General features: G+C 39.4%; 2 protein-coding genes across 2 annotated transcripts in view; one reads left to right on the top strand and one right to left on the bottom strand.

Annotated features, from left to right (window-relative positions):
• The window catches only part of CTNNA1 (catenin alpha 1), a 179697-nt gene that overhangs the window by 69671 nt on the left and 83794 nt on the right, over positions 1-26232 (bottom strand). The gene's annotated exons all lie outside the window — the stretch shown is intronic.
• Positions 3848-9507, top strand: LRRTM2 (leucine rich repeat transmembrane neuronal 2). The gene is made up of 2 exons (XM_019661945.1): positions 3848-4633; positions 4981-9507. The coding sequence occupies exons 1-2, from the start codon at positions 4630-4632 to the stop codon at positions 6525-6527; spliced, it is 1551 nt and encodes a 516-aa protein (XP_019517490.1). The 5' UTR covers positions 3848-4629; the 3' UTR covers positions 6528-9507.

Raw genomic sequence — 26232 nt, 5'->3', positions numbered from 1 at the left:
AATGTCAACTCTAACTGAAAAGAAAAAAATTTTTTAAGAAATACAATAGAAAACACAGGGAGCTTTTACAGTCTAGCAAAGAAAGATCACTTCATCTTAGGCTGGAAGGAAGGAGAACAAGGCTTTAGAGATGGATTATTAGAGGCTGAGGAGATGGTTAGATGGGAACTCCCACCTGAAGGACTTGAATCTCGGGAAGCAAAGGGCATGGGAGGAATAAAAGACAGGTGATATTCAGGGGGTGAAACAATTTAATTGGGGTAATAATAAAAACAGCTCAATAAACACTGAGTATTCAGCAAAAGAAAAAAAAAGGCCTTTGAAAGAAAAGATTCCCAGCAACACAAATACACTGTACTTATTCACACTGGACAGCGGTCCTCTGTGACAGCAACAAGGCTTGGAGACTGGAATTCTGAGTGCTCTCAGATCTGGCTCTACCTGCAACGATCAGCTCGCTTTAGCCCACCTCCAACATGGCAGACTGGGTAAAGCCATCAATCCTTCCATATTCTATATGTCTCAGTCACATAGGTTCAGTTTCTTTCAAAGATAACACGCTACTGTTTAACACCAAACTCCAGTGATTTTTCCTTTTTTTAAAAATAGCAAATCAAAAATGTAAAAGAACAGTTACATGTTTGCCTCCAAATATGTGCATGTTTGAAAGCAGTGAACAACTCTAGGATTTACCATAATCTTCTCCCATCCTCTTCCCTCCTCCTCCAAAAAAAGACTATAAATACCCACTTACTCTAATACAGGTCTTGAGGTTTCCAGCTAAGGAGCCCAAAAGGCTCTTATCCCAGGGGATATACTCAGACCCACAAAATCTAGGGCCTCTACTGTAAAAACTATCATTTTTTGATAAATGTAAGGAAATCTTCAAAGTAGCGATCAAGACTGGCAACAACAGGTTTATTTTAACATACTTGTACAGAGCACCTTTGTGCAACAGCTCTGGTGCTGGGGTATGACAATTTTTGGAGTTGGGCGTGATTAAAGAAATATTTGACTTTTTAATATAAAGCACAATCAAGCTCCAGCTCTACCACAAAAGAACAGAAAATTCCATGTGTGTATCTGTACATCTGCTTCTCCAAGTAGGGAAATAATTCTCCCTAATCAGCAACACATATTAAACACAAACTTTCACGCAGAGGAATGCAGGTAACTACACCACCTAAGCCCTGCCGCCTGACTCCCTTATCTGCTTAAACCCATTTATAGAGAGGAGAGATGGACAGCTTAGATTTTACTTCTCCTTTGCCTTGTCCAAACAACTAAAGCAGTGAAAATTTAAACAGATGATATGTACAGTACATTCCAGAGGCTGTACTGCCACTTTGATTAAGTCAAAGGCGTATGTACGCAGAATAAAGCTACTCTAAAATGAAACCAGGAAAAGTTTAATTCAGAAAGAACACTTGTTTCTGTTGAGTCCTTTTAGCTAAAGAAAGATAAAGATCCAAAAAACTGATACTAAATTCCATCAATGGGTACTGTGTACTCCACCAATTTTAAGACAAACACCATGTCTTCTTTGGTTCCACCACCTGAACCTTTTGAACCCAAAGAAAGGGCGAGTGAGCAGGATGGCTGGTGACCCAAACGGAACTGTGCTCTCTGGGAACTGTGATACTGTATTGCTGCCCACTTCTCCAGGTGCATCAGAAAATAATGACTCTTGATTGCACTGGTGCTTCTCCGGGCAATTTTCCTTGCCCACAAATGTGTCACAATGGCACTGGAATAATGTAATATAGGCATTTCCCATTCGTTAGTATAGAAAAGGGAGGCCAAGCAGTCTGGAGAGCAGAAAGGAACCAAGAGTCTACGGGGAAGGGAGGAGATGCTTTTCCTTCTAATTTTAACACACGACTCATTCCTAATCATGGTTGCTCTGATCCAATGGACTCTAATGCTTTTCTCCATATGGAACTCAAGTGGTTACTTCAGGGAAGAATTGAATCCAGCTCCTGCCTGGCAAAGGTTTTGTTTCATCAGAGGGTGTCTGACTTCAATAAGGACATTTATTGCAGCCCAAGGGCTTCTGTTCCTTTAAAAAAAAATTAAAGAGACCACCCTTATCAGCTTCTCCCCTTGCAAGTTTTGAGGGGGAAGTTCCTGTAGAACAGTAACTCTAAAACTGAGGGTTCACAGACCCTGTAAGAATCTGATTAGATCTTATTTACAGAAAAATGTACAAGCAACAAAATTCGAGAAGTTCCAGGTTAAGAACTGATAGCCTATAGAGAGACAGACAATGGAAAGCATCAAGGTCAGAGGCGGGAGTGGCATCCCTGAGGTCTAAAACAGGACCTCTCCCCCTCCCTTTGCTAACCAGCAAGCAGGAAAATGATGGGAGTACTAGTGCGGGCTCATTCCTGAGTGGGGTTCCACTTATGGGCAATTCTGACTTGAGGAAATGTCTTAGAAATGTGCTGCAGTCTCAGACCCTGCCTGTCCAATCTTTCCCCACGACCCTCTGCTCTGCTTTCAAAGGTGTAGGATCTGCCCTGTGGTCTGAAGACTCTATCGGTCCTCAGGGTATTCCTGCTGTCTTCTCTCCTCCTTTATGCTTGCCAGGCATTTCCCCCCAATAAAACTCATACTTCTAATCCCATCTTGGGATCTGCTTCCAGAAGGACTCAAACTACACACCTGCAGTTGCTGCCATTCACAGCACCTTCACACAGGGTCCTGAGGAAGAGACAGGCCTGAGTCCCTTCAGTCCTCACACTGGTACCACACTCCAACACAGACACTGTACCCCTAAAACAATGACTGCTTAGGCTTGCCTAATGGAATGAAGCCCCTGGAGCCAACAAACCAAAGATGTTTCACAGACACCATGGGTAGTTTTGAGATTTCTGCTTCTAGGTGTGAGACAAGACCCACAAGGATAAGTACCAATGGTATGAGAGAAACTGAAAGGCCAAATTAATAAGGGACAATGTGTAAGAGGCCTTACCTTTGTCGGGCCTGAAAATATGACCCTGACTCATGCTAGAAATATCTTTCACATTCATACAACACTAAACATGGAGCCATACATTAACACCAAGCTCTGAAAAGTGATGACAGTATTCAACAGGGAGAAGATAGAGTTAGGTAAAAAGGGCCAAAGCAAAAATCCTATTCCAAAGTATGAGTAACCCTTGTATCCACTAGACAGAATCCAACAACAGTTAGTATGAGACTCAAAGTCAGCTCTTAAGTGTGCCAGTAGGCACTATTAAGTGTGCAAATAAATGCTCTATTACTTGAGTGCCACAATGCCCCAGTCCCAGCATCAGATGAGACTTTCAGTTGAAGGAATAGGTGAGATTCTGAAGTACATACAAGGGATCGTGTCAGAATCCAGCCGTGCTGTATCGCTTGCCCTAAATCATTTGTTCCGCTCTTAACACTTAGGGCATGTGGTAATAAATGGCTCTATCAACCCACCCTTTTCTCCTAGTGACTGGAAAATCAGCATATTTTTCATTCAGCACTGTGAGAAAATACTGTTATAAAATAGAACAGAGAAGGAGATATCTTTTAAATTAGTGTTTTCCTGAAGCATGCAAAGAGCAAAATAACCAAATGCTTTGCTTTGTGAGGTTTATAGGGGGGTTTTTTTTGGTTTTCCACCCTCTTTATTTTTGGTTTATGATGTTCAGCTCTTAAGGACAAAGAAGCCAAACCCACTTATCTAATTTACCAACACACTGAAAGTGAATCGTAATCACACTTGTATTTTAACCAAGCATGACAACAAGGTGATTGAATAGCTGCCCAAACTACCAGAGCAGCGGGCACTAACTCGCATAGGCTGGCGTTAGATCAGCACTTCATAAATCGTGCAGGCTCCTGCCCATTTAGAGGATCTCTCTATGCAGACTCGGCAGTCTAACACTGGCTCTCGCGGCATTAAAAATCATCACTCTGCTAACCCAACTCACTGTTCAGACGGCCTTCTTGAATGCAGCCTTTATTACAGCCTCACGGCTGCTTCCTCACTGAAGGAATACCATGTTTTTAAGTCGGGAGTTCTTCTTTCTCGCTTTATTGTAACTGAGGGTCTTACAACGACCCGCTACTGTTACAAAGCACAGTGCTTTATAACAGTAAAGCTTCTGGAAAACCCAAACAAAAGACACGTCACCCGGTGACGTCAGCCTATATACAGTTCTGTGTGGTCGCAGCACATAAGCAAATCCATTCTTGTGCCGTTTCTCGGAAAAGCTTTTCAGTAAATGCACTCATGCTGCTCCAGGAGCTCTTCTCTGCAACAAGCCGCCCATCTGCCATCAACAAGTTAAGACCGAGAGAACTAACAGCTGCGGGAAGGAGAGACTGACGCTTTGATTAACCAGCTGAGCAGTTAGAGGGCGAAATTAATAACTTATATTCCAAACTGATTTAAGGGATCAGAGTGGTCGCAGAACATGAAACCAATGCTTTTGAGAGGAATATCCTAAGGAAAAAACAACTCACCCTGGTGGATTCGATTTTACTCAGAAAGCCTGGGACACAGAAAACAGGAAACTGGTCCAAGGCTCCAGCATGTTGGAGCCTTTTACAGACTCACTGCGTTGAGTCTAACAACCACGACTGAATGCAGCCTCCAATGTGCTCAGAAGAATGGGTAAGTCCATGCATTTCGGTGTCTTGTACAGTCAGCAAGAAACCGTGCTTTTTAACATAAGCCACTGAATTCACATTTTATGAGGGAAGTCACTGTCATTTTTTGGATTCTGAGGTTTAGGTAAAAGCATATATTGCTGATGACAGGACATATTTTATCTTCTTTCTTAATGGTTTAAGTTTTGGTCTAGTCAGACTAACAAGGTTAGCTTTTCTGCAGCAAATGAAAAATAAGTGATATGCAGTGAAATCTTTTCGCCATAATGTTTTGGTTTTTTTTTTTAATGGCTCATACGTTTTGCTGAAAAATATCCTATCTTCTTGTTTTCCTTAAATTATATTCTGCAGGCTTACATTTCAAGTGGCCATTAGGGGCCCCTATGCTGGCAGCAGTATATGCAATGAGTATGGTTTTAAAAATGCTGCCTGCCCTGGGAATGGCGTGTCCACCCAAATGCCGCTGTGAGAAGCTGCTCTTCTACTGCGACTCTCAGGGCTTCCACTCGGTGCCAAACACCACAGACAAGGGCTCGCTGGGCCTGTCCCTGAGGCACAATCACATCACAGAGCTCGAAAGGGATCAATTTGCCAGCTTCAGTCAACTTACCTGGCTCCACTTAGACCATAATCAAATTTCAACAGTAAAAGAAGATGCTTTTCAAGGACTATATAAACTTAAGGAATTAATCTTAAGTTCCAACAAAATATTTTACTTGCCAAACACAACTTTTACCCAACTGATTAACCTACAAAATTTGGACCTGTCTTTTAATCAGTTGTCATCTCTGCACCCAGAGCTCTTCTATGGCCTTCGGAAGCTGCAGACCTTGCATTTACGGTCCAACTCCCTGCGGACTATCCCAGTACGCCTATTCTGGGACTGTCGTAGTCTGGAGTTTCTGGATTTGAGCACAAACCGTTTGCGAAGTTTGGCTCGCAATGGATTTGCGGGATTAATCAAACTGAGAGAGCTTCACCTAGAGCACAACCAGCTGACGAAGATTAATTTTGCTCATTTCCTACGGCTAAGCAGTCTGCACACGCTCTTCTTACAATGGAACAAAATCAGCAACTTGACATGTGGGATGGAGTGGACCTGGGGCACTTTAGAAAAGCTAGACCTGTCTGGAAATGAAATCAAAGCCATCGACCTGACAGTGTTTGAAACGATGCCTAATCTTAAAATACTCCTCATGGATAACAACAAGTTAAACAGCCTTGATTCCAAGATCTTAAACTCCCTGAGATCCCTCACAACCGTCGGCCTCTCTGGCAATCTGTGGGAATGCAGCCCTCGAATATGTGCTTTGGCCTCCTGGCTGGGCAGTTTCCAAGGTCGGTGGGAGCATTCCATCCTGTGCCACAGTCCCGACCACACCCAAGGAGAGGATATACTAGATGCAGTCCATGGATTTCAGCTCTGCTGGAATTTATCAACCACTGTCACAGCCATGGCTACAACTTATAGAGATCCAACCACTGAATATACAAAAAGAATAAGCTCATCAAGTTACCATGTGGGAGACAAAGAAATCCCAACTACTGCAGGCATAGCAGTCACTACTGAGGAACACTTTCCCGAACCAGACAATGCCATCTTCACTCAGCGGGTAATTACGGGAACAATGGCTTTGTTGTTTTCTTTCTTTTTTATTATTTTTATAGTGTTCATCTCCAGGAAGTGCTGCCCTCCCACTTTAAGAAGAATTAGGCAGTGCTCAATGATTCAGAACCACAGGCAGCTCCGATCCCAAACACGACTCCATATGTCAAACATGTCAGACCAAGGACCGTATAATGAATATGAACCCACCCATGAAGGACCCTTCATCATCATTAATGGTTATGGACAGTGCAAGTGTCAGCAGCTGCCATACAAAGAATGTGAAGTATAATATCTACCCATCATCAAAAAGTACATCAGATAAGTAACCTATTTTACATAGTAGGGGCTAAATAAATATCTAATTTTTACCAATGGTGACATTAAGCCTAATTTTCAGAACCAAGTGGAGACTTAAGTTTTTGAAGTGTTAAAGTGTTTTTAATTTTTTTTAATGAAACCATATTTTAAGTGTTAAATGAAGCAATGCTCACATTAATTTGCACTGTTAGAAAATCTAAAAATGCTTACTTCAAAATAAGACATTTCATGTATGTGATCATATACTATTGAGTGTAAACATTTACACTAAAGTCTCCATATGCTATTTTTTTCTACTGAAAACAGTTTGGAAAGAAACTACCGAGCAGGAGAAGGTATGGATCAATACTTGTTTGATCACTGCTTTCCATTCCAAGTACCACAGCTGGCTTGCTGCTTAAAAGGAGACTTAGTCAAGTTCTCTTGTATGATAATTTGGTATTTACTCAAATCTACAATTTACTGCCAGTGTGGGAAGTAGAATTTCATGTATGCTGAAGACTGGTAAATATTAAACACTTTTCTTCCAGAGTTCTTGCCTGGGTTAATAGATATTATCAAAGTCCACATCATGAAATCAGAACCCTTTATATAATTCTAATAAGCTAAGTGACTCTTTATTTCAACAATGAATCCAAGTGATTGTGAAAAGGTCTCATTACAATGAAATCAATACTAAGTAATTACACTGACTTTGTATCTCACATCTCTAGGTTAACTTATAATGGACATGTTGATTTTTGTGGCATTTAGACAATTATTTTAAACTAGTATTAAATTACCATTTTACTAATTAGTTTACTAAACTCTATATCTACATTTGTATGTGAAAAAAGGTTTAGAACTTATTTTGGAGAGAAAAGAGTCAACTTAACAGTCCTGTGACCTGCTCCCTCTAGTTGGAAAGCACACACAAAAATCCCCTCCCCTCTCTCTCAGCTGTCACGATCAAAGATGCCTTGACAAAGGGGTTTAAACCCCTTTCTTCTGCCTTTTCCTGATCTTCAAACCTCAAAGAGCCAAATTAAGAATAATTGGCTAGCAACAGGCATAACATGATATCCTTCATTCAAGGCATATTTTCTTCCCTGGACTGTACTGAAAACATGTTAAGACTATAGTTTAACCCATGAGATTCAACTGTAATTAAATCTTTTCCTTTTTAATACCAAGAGAGGGATGTCTACCTACATTTCAAAGAAAATGTGTCTCAGTAAAAAGCAGGCAAGATCATGTATTATGGTAAAAATGTGCTCTCTGTATTTTCAAGGTGGGCAGATTAGTTTGGCAAAGTCTCAGCCTAGCGGAGCTCAGCTGATCTTGAGCAGCCAGGATTTCCTCTCTTGTTAAACCAGCCCCAGGGCCTGCGGGGGCAGGGACAGAGGCTGACTTTCCAGCATAGAGCACAGCTCACTGCTTCCCTACAGAAGGGCTGGATCAGGAGCTTCCATTACAAATGAGAGCTCCACAAGCTAAAATTTACCAACTCATTTATCAGGGTAACCACGGCCATTTGTCAGGGGAAAGCTCAGTGACAGTACAACTGTGTCCTGAACACACAAGATTCCACTAGCCCTGAAGGAGAGCAAAGGAGTAGTTTCCACATTTCAACCACAACCAAAATTAATGGAGACGGAGAGTAGAAGGGTGAAAAGTATTGGCTGGGTATCCCCACATTAATCCTAGAAATTACAGTTAGTAAAATGGACCATCCATCAGCAAAATCCTTAATGTATGTAGAAAATTGGGAAAGCAAGCCATTTAGTAATTCAGAAGCACAGCATAGCTAAGGCCAGCAAGGCATACTTTCAAGTTGAAAATGAACTGATTTTTTTTTTTTTGTCCTCCATTTTTGGGGGAATGCTCTCCGAGAAAAGTGAGTAACATTGCCAAACAGCATTTTCCTTTTTCATTAAAGTGCAAACTTCCCTTCTGAATTGCCTATAGAAGGCAGGATTCCATTTCATTTTGGTCTGTTTGTGTTTCGGTATCAGCACAGGTTTGAAGATGAGACTGTTAGTCGTATGTGCTCTCTTCACCAGCTGGCGAGGGTGGAAGAGCATCGCAGCTACACTGCAGATCCTGCTAATGCAACGTTAGGGCTTTCGTTTCTCGGTTTACTTTTATCTCCTTTGGTCTCCTCTCTCCCCCCGCTTCCCTTTTATTTCATTTTCAAGGTTAGAGGAAAATGACCACTGAATCAAGAACCAGGCAAATAATTAAATCTCTCTGGAAAAAGGAAAGCTAAAAAAGGTTATGATTCTGTGCCCACCTAGTAACCAAGAGCTAGTTTGGAATCATTTATATGCATTTCTGTAGCTTGCCAGGGATTTCAATCACCTTTCTGAAATGAGAGTGGGCTGATAGATTTGCAAATCCACACACCAACACAGAGAATACCCGCTGCCAACATCAAGTAGCAAAGATACTAATTTTTTAAGCCAAAAATCTGCACTAACACATGTAATTTCTTAATGTGCCTAAGTTAATTTCTGTACCAATTCAATGAATGGAATTGATTGAACTTCCCAACTCCACTAATTATTAAAATCCATCTGCTTATTCTGATGCTAGTCACCAAGAGCTAGACTCTATCTTTCCAATAAAAATGAGCCCCATGCAGTACTAGGTCTGAATCCTAAAATTCAAAACAGGCATATCATTTTCTTAAGGCATACTTCCTACACAGAGCTATCGGGGGAAAGGGAAATGTAAATGCCCTGTTCTCTCCAAAGTGTGGCTATCGATATGAAATTCTGAAAGAATAGTTTTAGAAGCTGACTCACATTACCATTTTTCTAATAGAGCAATACAGTGACAGACCTGTCTCCAAAGTCAGTTGGAGGCACTGCTTTTCATCTTATTGGCTCAAGTGCTTCAACCAGAAGAAGATAAAGGTGAGAAGGCCATTCATAGATAATTACACATTTCTGTTCCTAACCTAGGGCAAACGTAAATAAGTTAAGGCAAAAAAACGAATAGAAAATGATGGTTGAAGCTTTCATACTGTTATTACAAACATTTGGAAACATCTGCTGCTCCTTCAACTAATCTATTCTTCCTTGGTAATTAAAAAAAAAAAAGTTTTATCTATGGAATGTTTGTTGAACTTTCCTATCAACACCGAGACTGGAAACCAAAAGTACAGTCTAAACACATTGTGTTCAATAACCTTAAGAGCCATTTTTTGGGGGGTGGGCAAATGGGTTCGGGGGTGGTGGGAAGAAAATACTATTACACTGGGGGTCTGAGGAGAAACGGTAACAAAGTGCAGTGTACAGGAAAGTTTTGTTATTAAAATTGTGTATACTGTAAAAAGCGAATGTCTTTTTTTTTTTTAGCTTTTCCTTGGTAACTTATCAATTTTGACATGTGAAACCTAAAAAACCATTTGTGACAGATATAGAAACCTGAAATGAACAGTTGTCTTATACTATGTTCTCTACAATGCCAAATGTACCAGTTGAAAAGGGGGCAGCTAATCATCACTTGTCTTCATTCAGAAACAGGCAAAACTAGGCTAAGAAAAAAGTAAAGGTAAGTGGGGGAGGGGGCGCAGGGAAGGGGTTGGCTAAAAAGCCACCATACCAATAAACAACAGTCACGCAATAAGAAGCTGCTCTGTCACAAGCCTCAGCAAGTGGACAAACAGCTGTCCTAGGGGTTCACAGGGCCTAAGGTTGGCAACCACACCCCAACCTCCCTAACAGTATAAACTGCTACCACAGCCTGGGGTGCTTCCAGAAGGCACTCAATTGCCTATCCCCAGCCAACAGCAACCTGGCATCTACCTCAGGGACCCACTGGGGGACATCCCAGCAGCACCTTGCACACCACTCCTAAGAGGGACGGCCACAGGTGCTCACCATGCTGGGATCTCCAGGATCCTTATATGACCTCCTCTACCCCAGATGCCAGCTCACTAAGGAAGGAGAGGGGAAAAGAAGGCAAGGTGTTTGACTATTACTCCTCAGTTGGCATAGGTAGACATCCCCAGGACAGAATGCTATGCCTGGGCAGCAGTGGGGCAGAAGCTGCCCTGGCCTTGAGGAGCTGATTGCCAGGAATCTGCCATGCTTGCCAGGATGGACTTACTGCCTCTTCAGGCCCAGAGCACTGCAGCAGGACCAGATAGGTGGGAAGAAATAAGGCTACCCTTTTCCTAACCCCCAGGGACAATGGGATCGGAGAAGCTAAGAGAGCTCTTACACCAAAAATCTCTGCAGTGACTAGGGCAGAGGCAGGCAGCACAGCACAAAATTTTACTGTCAAACTCATCCAATATGCACTAGAGGGCATAGGTGATGGTAGTTTCAAACTGCACAAAGGAACGAATTCCTATAGTTTACGGAGTTAAAAGCAGAGCTTATTAACATAATTTTCGTACATTTTAACCTTGAAAATCCCATGTAAAGCTACATCTGATTTTTTTTATCAGTTATTTTAATTAGTTTTGCCTGTATGCCACAGCATTCTCAGGTTCCCACTCAAATTTATAATAGATTTCTTCAAGGTCTGTTAAAAGAGATTTTTTTTTTCTTTCTTTAAATATATCTAACCAGCTGGGTACTCAAGTCTCCCTTAGAGAGACAAAATGTACTACAAATTGTCTTTCACCAAGAGAGAAGGGAAAAAGAGGTGAAAATCGCAGCAATTCCAAACATCTCTCTTTAGTTGTTCCTCCACGCTAGCCAATGTGTTGGGACACTTCTTTCATCTGATAAAGGAAGCACATTAGTGTGGGGGTGGTGGACACTTAAGTGCAAAAGTATGTGAATTATTTATAAAATAGAGCCAACTATAGGAACAGTAAACAAATCAGACAGTATCTCCAAGGAGATTTTAGAGAACAGGCAGACATGTTTTTCATGTCAACCCTTGAAAAAGCTCCGGGTAAGGAACCTACACATGCTCTGTCGTGATCTAATCTTCCTGACCCACGGCTGGAATCTATAAAGTGGGCAAGAATGAACATGCACCTACTTAGAAGAGCAGTTCAAGTTTCCTCATCACATTCCTGGGACCCAAACTATAATGCTTCATCACATAAGGGACACTCAGTAAATACCTACTCTCTTACATTACAAATCTAGACTAGGAGTACAATTTAAAATTTACAAATCTTCCATTACGTCGTGAACAAAGAGAAGCACATTTCATGCATTATCTCTAGTTGTGCTGGTGATGATCATAAATGTGCTTCTTGGGTAGTAATCTATACAGCGGTAAACTAATTTGTACTAAGAAAGAACACATTTAAAAAGATAAAGCATTCACTATCTGAATAACTGTCAGAAATTTAACTGTCTCTTTAAAATTCAAAGCTCATTCTTCACGCCATTAGAAAATCCACCTATTATTTTAACAGGGACAAATAGCACGGTGATTAAGGGTCTGCTCCACACTTAGGCTTGGGACCCCGGATAAGTCCTTCAACCCCACTGTGCCTTGGGCCTCTCATTCCTAACATGGAATTAACAGCAGTAACAATCCTAGGGGCACTTAATACATGTAAAGTCCTGACAACAGGCTGGCCCCCAGTAAATGTTCAAAAATGTTTACTATTTTTATTTTTTATTTATTCATTTATTTATTTATTTATTTTTAGCGGAGCCATCCTGCCAACCTCTGTTGGCAGCTCAGCTCGGGCTGTGAATCGAACTGGTGATCCTGTTGCTCAGAGCAACTCTTGAGTGCGCTCTTAACCGACTGAGGCACTCGGCCGGCCCTAATGTTTGCTATTTTTAATAGCAATATGTGGAGAACTATTGGGTTGTCGGAAAAGTCATAACGTATTTTTTCTGTTTTTCATTGCAAAAATGTGCCATGACTTTTCTGACAACCCAATTGATGTGACAGATCCATCAAGTAGAGAATATAATCACATTTAAGTCATGTTAGACCTCTCTGCTGCTCCCTGCAGCTCTCTACTTTCTAGACTTAGTCCCTTCACTGAGTTAATGTATAATCTACAAAATGAAGATTGATAATTAGTGAGAGCCAACAGCCTGGATACACTTTTTGTATTTAGTATAGATATAAAACTGACCACATTATCTCATAGTCCAGTAATCTGCTTTATAGAATGTATTCTATTAGACATGACATTTCTCTAGCTTGGCTTTATGAATCAAGGCTAAATTTCAAAATACTTAAGACTCCCTAATTCCAAAATTCCTTCTGGGTAGTCATTTAAAATCAAGTAATGTCTCTTTTCCTTGTTCTATAAAATTATACAGGACAACACATGCTATCCATTACCATAAACGAATACTGTTTTTCAAAAGAAATGAATAATCTCACTGATATCTCAGCTTCTAACAATTTTATTTTAGGACAAAATACATGACTGAGAATTAAGAATCACTATGATGTTCAGGTTTTTTTGCTTAGAAAAAATATACTTCAAGTCTACCACATCTAATTTAGGAAGCAGCCCATCCAATTATGACAGATTTGGTTCCTAGGCAGATTTGCCAGAATTATTGAGGCTATAAGTAAGGGAAGTACGAGAATTTAGAAACACAAAGCTAACCCGTCAGTGCACACAGGAGAGTATGTTTTGTGACTGCTGAACAATGAACCTCCATTATTACCAGAATTTCTATAAAGTATAAAGCTTGCTCAGAATTAACCTCTCTGAATGAATATACACATTTAGCTTATCAGAAGCTGCACAACATATGGCACCAATTTTTCAAATTAAGAACTTCTTTCTTGGCATTGTCTTTCCAAGATCATGATCCAGTTTATCCAACAGGAAATTCACTATCTCCTCCTTCACCCACAACTTTTCTCCACTTTCTCACATCTTTTGACCCTGGGCTTGCTCTCTTTCCTAATTTACCTGCACACAAACAAGCTTTACACATACTTGCCTCTCCTCGTGGCACCCCAAATTCCAAGGATTGACCACCTTATTGACAAAAAAAACCATTCAGTTGCAGTATATCCACTGCACCCACCTTCTAAGAAATACCTATAATTTAAAAAAATATTCCTCAACTCCATAAAACTAAGTGCCAATAGAAGCTGCAAACTGATCCACAAATTTAGGAAGTACTATGAGAAAACACAACCGCTCATCTGCATTGTCTTCTCATTCTACCCTCCCCTTTGTATAGATTCAAGAATCAAATACTGTATATTCACCTGCTTTACTTTCAAAAGACCAGGAATACCAGCCATTTAAAAACAATGCCCTTTTGCTTTTAATAATCAGCACTCACTCTAGCTCTCTGACCAAATAAAACCCCCAACACCCTTCACATCTTTAAAATTGCTATAAGAATAGCAATTTTATTTGGGGGTGAGGAAAGTGCCTTGGGTCATGGAGGGCATGAGTGTAGAGGAAATGGCTGTGAAAATTTCAGAAATGTCAAATTATTGGGGTAATGACAGGCAGTAATCCTTACTTCCATTGTCTATGCTTTAAAGTTTCATACCAGTTGCCAGAATTTCATAGAACTAGCCAAAAAAACACTGACCTTTCACAAGAAAGTAATGTTCTGCCATACTTTATGCTCCAAATAGAGAAAAAGACACGAGCAGGACTGCCACATGTGGCACGCACTAAGAACCATGTTCAGAATTGACCCTAACAGTGCTATGGGGTTGTCGGAAAAGTCATGACGCATTTTTGCAACACAAAACATAGAAAAAAAAATACGTCATGACTTTTCCGACAACCCAATACTTCTCTCTGATCAACCTCCCTAACTTTCCACTGAAATTCACCAGGGGCAAAAATGGCAGTGAGAAAGGAGAAAGAATCTACTACCCGCATGTAGGCATCTGGGGCAGGACTGCTCACCACATCCACCTCTTTTCTCCTGACAATCCTTTCAGGCCAGTGTGTGCAAAACTGCTCTCTGACACTTATCATCTTCCAGCAACTAGAGTCCATTTTGTTGTTGTGTTAAGACTGCCAGTCTAAGATTTATTTATCTATTACTCTACATGAAAACCTAACAGTAGGAATTTTCTGCCTTTTGATGCAGCATTCCTGAAGTGTCAAAACACATTACTGTGCATAAGCGATAACATCATCTAGACACCCAATTTGTGCTTGCTTAGAATTAGATGTGAGATGAATTAAATAGAATATGAAGAACTGGACAAACTATAAAAGGGTTTACCTAAAGTCTAGTTGACATTCCCACAAAATATATCACCATAAATTATTTTAAAAATTATTAAACAAATATATTTCTGTTAAAAACACAAATCTACTAGCTTCCCAAAACAATAATCGGTATTTTAAAGATCTCCCCTTTTAAGTATTTTATGTTACATTTTAAACACACACACACACACACACACACACACACACACACACACACACACACACACACACACACACACACACTGGGAGGGGGGAGGGGAAGAGGCCACTCTGGGGATTAGGTAAAACCTATGAAAGGCTAGACTCTTTATTCTGATGTTATTAACTAGCATTTAAACTAACTGAATTCTAAGACCTGCTATCAACTGAGATTAAGCACAGTACAGATGGCACAGATTTAGAAGGGGAGGGATGGGAAAGCTTCTGTTTTTGACATGTTCAAGTTGAAATATTTGTTAGCCATTCAGATAGAGATGACAATTCCAGGGTAAAGATCTAGGCCAGAAATATAAATTTTGATGTCATCAACAGTGAGTAGAGGTAAAGTCACAAGAATGAATGAGATCACCAAGGGATTGAGGGTAGATGGAGAAGAAACCCACAGAACCACACTTTTCTACAGCAGTCTGAGGAATCTTTTAACAGTATCTATCAAATGGCAGTCAACAAAAAAGGATGGGTTTCAAGGGCTGCATCCCCTCAACATCAAAGCCACCTGGGCAAAGCATGTTCTATTGGAAAACTAATGAGAATAGGTCAACTTAATTCATGGAAATAATCTGAAACATTACATATCAAAGGAATTGTTACCTTTGTGTTACCTGTTAACTAAGTGGCTGCACACACACTGCTTTAGAAGTGAGGATGACCATAAATCCATCATCCATCACACCTCTGAGTATGGTCTCCATGTCAAGTAGGTGCTAGAGATGGCCCTGCCCTCTATGAGGTCAATAAATTCCAGAATCAATGAGAGATCATGGGACAATCAGAAAAGCAGGTTTTAATTGGGGGCGGGGGAGAGAGAATATACAGCTCATGTACTTGAACTACAAGACTGCCAAATATTAAATAAAAAGATAACCATATAATTGTCTCTATCTTGATAGAGATTTGGATTACAAAGTGTATGCATATATTAAAACTCATCAAATAATACAGTTAAAATTTGTACATTTCACTGTGTATAAAATTTATCATTAAAAAGTTGAACTCTAGTTAATGACATGCATGCTGCAATGTGTAGAGGTGTAGTATTCAGGTGTCTGCAACCGACCTTGAAATGCATCAAAACAATAACATGAATTCAGGGATGGATAAACGTGATAAATATAACAAAACGTTAATCATAGAATCTAGGAAATGGATGTGTATGTGTATGTGTGTGTGTGTGTGTGTGTGTGTGTGTGTGTGTGTGTATGCGCTCACTGTACAATTCTTTCAGCTCTGTATGAAACTTTTCATAATAAAATGTTGGGAGGAAAGGAAAAAACATAATTACAATTGTAATTTATGGTATTGGCAATCTAAGACACTATTCCTCTCAACCAGACCTACAGTTTTACATGGTGGTTAAGAACTTGGACTCTGGAGCCAGACCAGGTTCAATGTGTAGCATCTCCACTTGCTACCTGTGTGACCCCAGACAGGTAATTTAACCTCTATGCCTGAGCAGTAAAAACTCATGCTCTGAAGATTAAATGAATATATATAAAGCACTGACAATTCCTGGCACTTAGTAAGTGCTCCAGTGTGAGCTGCTGCTGCTGCTTCTTCTTCTTCTTATTATTATTATTATCATCATCATCAGTACTACTACTACTAAATATTTTTTAATAATTCAGCAAGTACTACTTTAACTTACACTATATAAGATGTTATGGTGATCGGCCCTTCCCCTCAGGAGTTTATAATTTAATTGGAGATAAGACTTACAATATTCATTAAATAACTAAAAAAGAGAGAATAAGCCCCAAAATGTGAATTGGATGGTTCCACTTACATTATTGATATTCAGAGAACAGCGAGGGCACTGAAGCATGCAGTGGAGAAATGAACCCTAATTTTGCTGTACGAAAGTACCAGCAGGATTTCAACATAGTTGGGTACAGGGGTAGCCAGAGCCACTAATCTGACAGATGATACCCATAAGTGCAGCTACTCACGGCTTGGCCAGGGTAGGGCCATATGCCAATGGGCCTCTGGGACCAGGAAAGGTGCTTAGATTTAACATGGTCAACAAGAACAGCCACTCCAGATTTCTGGAGATGGCTGGGATGTGATGATCAAAGCAGTGATTTAGAAAAATGTAATCTGGCAATTTTTCTTGTTTTGCTGAGAAAAACAAAACCCATAACTTCAACTATCAGAAAAGGGCCGCTAAGGCAGATGGATGAGGGAAAGAGATTTATTTACAGGACAGACAAAGGATAAGAACCAATGGTCAGTTGAGATAGAATACATGACTCTCTCTGAGAGTTTTGCTCAAGAGAAATGGGCAGCAGGCTAGGGCATAAGGAGAAAAGGAAGAAGTAAGAAATCATTCACTTACCTGGATGTACTAAATAAAGAGAGCTTCCAAGCTCCCATGTTAAATTTCAAGTTTTCACTATTAATCTCTGACCTAAAACTATTTTCTGAAAAGATACATAGGTTCTCCATGCTTCCAGAGTAACAGCTTTCCAGGTGTCAATAAGGAGTTCCTCTCATGAATTAGACACAAAAAAGGCAGAATCAGTTTCTGCTTTGTAAAGTATGGAGCAAAGTTCTTACTTGGGTTCCATTCACTATAATAAATTCTATCTCTCTTTCCAATTTTAATTACATACTCTTAAAATTTTTGCAAGGCCAGGGAGGGTGGTCAAAAACCATTTAAAAGTTTTAAACTTTTAGGACAATAATTTCTGACTTCCTAATGTGGTACAAATATTAAACAAATGCAGGAGCACAGTGTAGTGACAACCTGTTAATTTTCCTCCCTCACATACTACAAAAGAATCTTATTATAAGGTTTAATTTGTTACTTTCATATATAAGACATTCGTTAATGGCTTCACTGTTAGAAACCTCAGTGGAACTACTGTTTTTGTTAAAAAACTATGTGGCATGGCTGCCAATACAATTTTAATAAAAGACCCAAACCATTATCTGCCTCCCATCTTAATAACAGAAACTGAAGATGAAAAATGACATCTTAAGGGTTACACTTCACAATAGCAACAAGTTTCAGAATTTCACAATCCCTTCATTTCCTACCTGAATTTAACTCTATCATGTCTTTAGTTTCCTCGTCATAATCAAAAACTTTTTTCTTTACAAAGACTTGCAGAAATCCTCATAATTATAAGAGCTCGTCAATAAGAACACATTTCTTTTCTTTCCACATTTTCATTACAATCAAGGCTAATAAATTTCTCCACTTAGACAAACCACAAAAATTGTCAGATGGGGCCGGCCAAGTGGAACGATGATTAAGAGCTGGCTTGGGACGCCAGAGGGACCCGGTTCGGATCCCACATATGAGGGCCAGTGACACTGCCCTCCACAGCTAAGATGCTGAACAACAGCTCAACCTGGAGCTGGGCTGCCGTGAGTTGCCGGAGACAGCGTAGGCTGCAGCCCCTGTGGCAGTGGGTTGTCATGGGCTACTGTGTGTAGCCAGCAGCCGCAGTGAGCGGCCGTCCAGAGGCCGGCAACTGATCTGCCTCGCCTGGGAAGAGCGCAATGATGGTGCCAACTTGGGCCAGTGAAGCAACGTCCTCCACAACTAGACTGAAGAACAAAACGACAGCAACTTATCTGTTCCCCTTCCCCCAATTCCCCAGCACTGTTCCCATCCCAATTCCCCAATAAAAAAAAAAAATTGTCAGATGTCCAGACTTAAAAATTCTATATTAATTTTTATTTAACCAAAGTAGGGGAAAACCCAAATGGGGAGAACCTACCAGAAATCAACTCTTCTTGCTTTTTCCAGCTCTTTTTACAAGAAGAAAAGGGACATGCACTTTCCCCTCTACTAAGAGAGTGACAGAATAGAGACTTTGTCTCACCCACCAAACATGTATGGAAGTGTGGATTTCCCACACAGTTCCAGGCACGTCTACAATAAGAACCACTAGTAAAATATTCTAAGCTTTAAAGAAAAAAAGACAAAAAAACAAGGTGCAAATTTTTAGCAAAAAGGCAAAAAAAGTTTTACCCAGTATATATTGGATTTTCTGTCATTGCTATTAAAGGGCTTCTACAGATAAATCTGCAATTTCCTGCACCCACAATAATATTTATACACAGGAACTATAAAAGCTGGCTTGTACTTGCTGTTTTTATTTGATTAGAAAAAGAACCTCTCACACTTGAATATGTGTGGAGTCACATTCAATGCTTGCATTCACAAACTTGTATAGCCATGCATAAACTGCAGATATCCACACAAATTTTGCAGATGTGGGTAGAAATAAAAACAAAATAAATATTCTTAAAACTACTTATGAGTATAGAAATCCTGCAGATGTGATGTCAATGAGAGCTGTGAAAAAAAGGTATATCATAGAATGCTACAGGAGAAAGGCTCTGAAACCCTTCACTAAACCAGCTCCACGACTAGGCTTCTTTCTCCACCCACGTCAAATAAATTTTGATCCTCAACAATTAAAATGGCCTGTTTGAAAAGAATTTTTTAAAAACCTAAAATCTCAAAATCAGGCAATTAATTACTACCTTATTAAACCATGTAATTCTTGCAAAGGAATTTGTGTTTGGCACATGCCATAAATTTATATGAAAACTTCATTTGGAACGTGGAAATTCTTTCCTAGAGCCACTGAGTTTAACAGTCTTTTCTATTTTTTTGGTATTATTTTTGCATGTGCTACACACACACACACACACACACACACACACACACACACACAGCTAAAGCATATTGCTTTTGAAAATTTTTGTTCAATTCTTAAGGAAGAACTAGGAAGTATCCCTTTGTTGTAAAGATGTGTTATACAGGTATGGAGGAATTAAGATTTGCCTTCTAAAGAGTAACCAATTAATGAAGGCTTTTAAAACACATACGGTCACTATTACTGTCAGAAATCCCTGACTTAATAAAACTAATTGAGCACGTAGTGAATGTAGGAAATGTTCTATCATTCACCTATAAGCATTTCTAAGGTCAAAAAAGAAAAGTAAAATCTGTTAAGTGTTGAAACACCACTAAATTTAGACCAATTCCTCAATTTAATCTAAAGCAAATATTTGCTAGTGTGACTTAGCATGTGACAAAGCAGTATTTCAATTCAGTAGGAAAAGAAGATGGTTTATTAATAAACAGTATAGACATAAGTCACTATTCAATTGGAAGAAATATTAAGTTGTAGCACTTATTTCACACCAGGCAGATGAAAGATTTTGATGGATCTGTATTGTGCAAATTTAGCTAATCAAACTATTTCCCAAAATTCCCTTCCCTGCATAGTTAGCCTGGGCCACATGAGACATCCTTGTGTGAGATCTAGAAGTTGGAAATGAAGCAGCAACCATCTTTTTTTACCCTGGGAAGATAGATACAGGTACAAGGTGCTATTGCTGCAAGGTCACACATGTTGCTATTTGGTGCTGGGTCACTTTGTTACCATGGGGCAGCAACCAAGATCACAATTCCTACAGGATTTTCTCCTTCAGCCTTTCTGACTTCCGGGTCAGGTGCATATTTAAACCTTTGATAAAGGGAGTCATCTTCTTCTTCAGGAAACCTCTATCATCAAGTCAGAGGCTTGGATGTAGCAAGAGGCAAATACGAGTTCCCAGCTGCCCTTCTGGCCTCCAGCTCATGTTCCAGAATAACCCTGCTTCACGTGCAGCATCTTCCCTTACTGACTGCAAGCCCTGCTCACTTCTGGCTCCAGCACCAGATACAAAAGCAACAGCCTCACATAAACTGTTTAATCTGTTCCCAGGATTGCATTTCAAATCCCTATAATAAATCCCTTGTATAGCTTTCATAAGTGCTCTGCTTCTGTGATTGAACCCTGAGTGACACAAAGATGTGTAAGTAATCTAAGGTGGGGACGGCATTTTTACCCCAAACAGGAAATGCCCTACTCATAAAACAAAAGATAAACACACATTCATGAAAATAAAAACAAAACTTTGATACGGTGAAGAGAAAAAGTCATATGCAATGTCAAAGGACAAATAACAGACTTAGAAAAAATACATGCAATGCAGATGGTAGATATTAGGTTAATAGCTATAATATACAACGAGCTCCAGCAGAAATAAAAAGATAACACAAGCCATTAGAAAAATGGACATAGGTATGAATAGGCAATTCACAGAAGAGCAAACCCAATGACCAGACAAGTATCTAAAAACATTATATGAATTCAAAAGTGGTCAGGGAAATGCAAATTAAAGTGTCAATATTAATGAGCTATTACTTCATACCCACCAGGTTAGAAAAATTAAAACAAATAACACCTACTGCTAGGATATGAAGAAAAGGCTATTTTCTTACTGGAGGTAGAACTGCAACTGGTTTAGACTGTTTTGAAAAATAATCTACCAACTGCCATTCAATAAAAATATGTATGTACCATTCAACCCTGCAATTCCATGGATATAAAATCCAAAATCTATCTCATAAAGTTAAAGCACAAACACAAGGCACTGATGCTGTCAGGAAGAGGGGAGTCGTCAAATACTTGATAGTATTGTATATCCACATCATGAAATATTCCTCAGCAATTAAAAGATTAGAGGTAAATCAGGAGACTTGAAAGGATTTTAATGAGCTATAAGATGTAGGTTTGTAAGAAGAACCCCACTTTGATCAAGAAAATACCTGCAGAAAAAAAAATCTATGGGTGGGAAGGAGACAGGTGATATCATATAAGCAGAGAAGAGTATGGAGGCGTTCATACCAGATTGCAAACACTGGTTCTTCGGGAAAGGAAGATGTCGGATGGGGGAGAGATATGAGTGGAAAGAGAGGGGAAAGGGGGAAATAAGAAGGCCCAGCGTGGGTATATAGATCCCATTTATGGAAAAGCTCTGTGTGTGTGTGTGTGTGTGTGTGTGTGTGTGTTGTGTATAAATTTTAAAAGAGGATTATTTTTGCCTTTATATATTTTGGTGTCACATAGTTGCACATGTTACAAGTGAAGCCTAATTTCTTATAATTATAATATTTAAAAAGGCAATACAGGTTCTAAGAAGGAAATATAATTGAACAACAGTGGTTATCGGTTGTACTGGAAATTAGAAAGGAAATGACATTCATGTAAAAAGAAAAAAAGGCAGAAAATGGAAGAAGAAGAGGTTGGAATCACTGTCCTGGAAAACTGCCCAAGAAAGAGGTGAAACAAAGTACCTCCCTGAGCTGGGCCTGTCTGTCTGTCTCTGTCTGTCTCTGTCTCTGTCTCTGTCTCCCTCTCTCCCTCCCTCACCCCCTCCCCTTAAAAGGTTAATGCCAGCCCTGGAAGAGGCCTCCAGAATCTGGCTCCAGCACTACTGATTGGGGAGCACCCATGTTAACCAGATGTACACATACTGAGTTATCTCCCCTGCTTATAGGCAGAAATCATTCGTCCCCACAATTTCACCATCATAGCCCAACTTTGCCCACAGGCAATAGATCACCTCCCATGATGATCAGTTGCCATGATCAACTGGACAACCTCCAGAGGATTTGAGGCTAAGGGCCTCAGAAGCCCTGAGGTCAGAGATCAGGCACAATAATTCCCACAAGAAAGGAAGAAAGGCTCAGGGAGACAGGAGCCCAGAAGGCAATGTGGGTTCTCCTCTCCTGATAATTATCTATGACATGCACTAGACAGAATATTTTGTGAAATTATCCTGAGCCTGAACTTCCCCAGCATGTATCACTGGTAACATTGCATGTTTTCTACTGGCACAAAGAAAAGAGTACTTTTTGTTTATTTATTTATTGAATAGTCTTTTTTTCCTAGAGCATACAATGACCGTTTTTACTTTGGCTTTAGGTAATGCTCAATAGCCCCTAAACTGAATGTAAAAACTTTTTGTACATGGCTAAGGGTAAAGGTCTAATATTAGAAAGCAGAAACTAAATCACCAAAAAAAAATAATAATAATTTATTATGATTTGTTGGGGTGTTCTTAAAAATTTTTATAGTAGTAATTGGTAAATTTTAAATCTGTAGAGGTACTGCCTATGGGGGCTCCAAAACCAGAAAGCATCACTCAAAATTAAGAAAGAATAAATGAAGGTTTTCTGGACAAGAGCCAGAGTCAGGAGTTAAAGACCATAAGAACTGTCAAGTATGCAAAAGTGAAAGACGATAGTGAAATGATAAAATCTTCTAGGTTATTACAGTGAATGAAGACTGCTTTAAACCATATGTGATGAAAAAGATAATAAATTATGAAGTGTAGAGAGATCTGACTCTGTGGAATGAACATTGCAAAGAATACAGTAAATATCTATTGGCTATGTGGATAATACAGTACGATGTGCTGTCATTAATAGTAATTATTTGTTAAATAGAAGTAACCTCAATGTTACACAGAACAGTCAATAATAGAGCACCTAACCTAAGGCTACTCAGTCTGATTTGGTTGAGAAGCAATTCAGACATGAAACAAGACACAGTGATTACATTCCAGATATGTGAAGGCTTCGCAGCAATAAGGGACTGCCACAGCTAATGCCACAGTAGAGAGAACAGGAACAGAGCTCTGAGATTAAATACCTAAGAAAGAAGCAGGAAAACAAAGACAGGAAACAGCTTTCTTAGAAGTAAAAAAAGAGAATGCAGCAGGTTTTCTCCCAAAAGATGGGGGTGTGCAATGATATTCAGCGGCCCTAAGAGTAAAGTATACATAATATTTAGAAAAACATTTTTAAAAGGAAAAAACAAAATAAGCAGAAGTCAGCAAATTATCATAGTAAAGCCTATTTTACAATCAAGTAATATAACTCTCAATACAGACAGACATGTAATCTTTACCGTGTGTGTGAGAATTCTTTACTGTATCTACATAAAATATTTCTGGAAGGAGCCATAATAAACTGTAAGGAGAGAAGCTGGATGGCTAGAGAATAGGAATGAGAAGGAACTTTATATACGCTCACTATATACTCTTTTATATCCTTTTAATTTTGAACTATATAAATATATTACCTATTTTAAGAATTAAAAAAACAAACAATTTTTTATTAGATATTAAGAAATAATGCAGCCATAAGGATCTCAGCTCAACAACAGAGACCTACATTTTTCAAAACAAACCTATGAGAGCCAGCAAATGAAATGCATTCCTATTACTCTTAGCTTTAGTATCATTTCTGAAGCAACTAACCATTAATCCAATGAGCAAGTTCGCAGGTAACATCTGAAGGCAGCTGTTCATATCTCCTAGGTGAAGAATGATGATGCCAGCCAGCCCACGTGCCTCACTTCTAAGTCGGCCTGGCTTAACTATAAAGATTTTTCCTAATAAGATTTTTCTCTTCAGACATTTTAGAGCTCTAAAGAGAAAGACTGTTAACAGAAAGGGAAAGAAACCTTCTAGAACTCACACTGTCTATTCCAGTGTCTTTTTATACTACATTGGCAATGCCTAAACTTACGGTTTTTGGTTATTTAACCAGTTCTAGGGTATGTAAACTCAAACAATTAGCTAGTAGGTTTATTAATAAGACCAGAAAAAGTCTTACTCATAAACACCATTTTCCTCTAGTGCTAGAAAGATGTTTTAATAAACTAAGAGAGGAAATATAAATACAACTTGTAGAAAATGAATGAGAAAAGAAACTATATGGACAGTTATAGTATTCAAATAAAAAATCTATTTCAAATGCAATCACCAAATAAAACCAAAATGGGTGGAAAAGAATAATGAAGAGATTTTATACAGAGATGCCTATACAAAACTCAATTCAGAAAATGAACACTGACGATCAGGGCCTCCCTTCCCCATGCCAGATAACTGAGCATTAGCCATAAAAAAATATGCTAGGCCCAAGCAAAATGTACATTTTAATAGTAAAGAGAACATATTATGAATCTGGGAATAAGGCCACCAACTTCAAGCAAGACTGTTAAAGACAAATGGAGAGCAATAAAATAACCTCTGCAACAGTTGACAGGCATACACTTGCTAAAAATTAATATAGTCTCTAGACATTATTACCAGAATGCACATAAAAAGGGGAAAATTCTCCATATGTATCTGACCATTGCTGAAAGAAGGGAGGTAAGGGGAGGGAGGGAGGGAATTAAGCTCTTTCACTCTGTAGAATGAGAAATGCAATTACTCTAAGAAATCACTGGAAAGCAGAACAGCTTAAAATATAGAACTTTAAAATAAGAGAACTTTAAAGTCTGAAACCACTCAAAATACTAAAAAGTATCAATGATGGTAGTAGTAACACTGGCAGTAGTACTAACAGCAGAGGCTGTTTACACCCTCCCAACCATGCTGCGTGCTTACCACACACTATCATCATCCTCAACCCAGTGCTGAGGAAACTGAGGCTTCGGGGAATTGAGGTAGCTCTTCACGCTTAGCGCAGTTAGAACAGTGTCACTCCACAGAAAATCCCTTTGATGAGAAATTAATCTTAGTGGCAACAATCTGTACATATTAGTAAACATGTAATTTAAACATCTCTGGAGGGAAAGCAAAGCTTCAAATTAAGTAGATTCTACCACCCCAGAAGCAGGACCACTAAATCCCAGCTAAGCAAAGGGAATTTTAAAGGTACAGACGAGCCTGTATTTATATCCCCAGAAACGTAGGTAACCGTAACTACCTCCACTAACCTCACAACTAATGAGAGACATACTAGCCTTCACAATCTCTGTCATTTTCAGCTTCTACCTTCTACTCCTCAATCTCAGATAAAGAAACACACACTTCAATAGCACCAAGCTCTAAGCAGCAGCAATACAACTAGGAGCTGCCCAAATACTTCCTTTCTATAATTCACTGAAGATTTACTTGGGGCAGCAAAGTAAATGTTCCATCTCCGAGGATATCAATTTAGAGAGACTGCCTCCCCAAAATAGGCTTCACAAGCACCTGCCCACACTGATCTGAGAGTAACTGTCTACCAAAACACATCTTTCTTACTTCCTGCCATTCTGCTTGAAATTCTACCATCAGGCTTTTCTTTGAGAATTTTCTTTAAAAGAAACAAAAAAGAATGCAAATACCACCAAATAAAGCAACAGTAAAAAGTGGGGAAAAGGAATAATAAGACTTTTTCAACTGACACTTTGACTAAGAAATTCTGACAGCTAAAAAGAATGTTTTCAGCTTTCCCCCTATTTGCAGGAAAAACTTAAAGAAAATTTTTCAGAAATTCCTCCTCTCACATGAGTTTATTTTTGGTGCCTGCTACAGTTTGGTCTGGTAGCAAGCAAGCTCCAGCAGAGAAAAGGAACTAACAGGGCCGGACGAGTGGCATGTTGATTAAGAGCTGGCTTGGGACTCCAGAGGGCCCCGGTTCGGATCCCACATATGAGGGCCAGTGACACTGCCCTCCACAGCTAAGATGCTGAACAACAGCTCA

This window comes from Hipposideros armiger, unplaced genomic scaffold, assembly GCF_001890085.2.
Source record: "Hipposideros armiger isolate ML-2016 unplaced genomic scaffold, ASM189008v1 scaffold_11, whole genome shotgun sequence".
Lineage (NCBI taxonomy): Eukaryota > Metazoa > Chordata > Mammalia > Chiroptera > Hipposideridae > Hipposideros > Hipposideros armiger.
The sequence above is the reverse complement of the archived record's forward strand: the minus strand, read 5'-3'. Positions and strand labels throughout refer to the sequence as shown.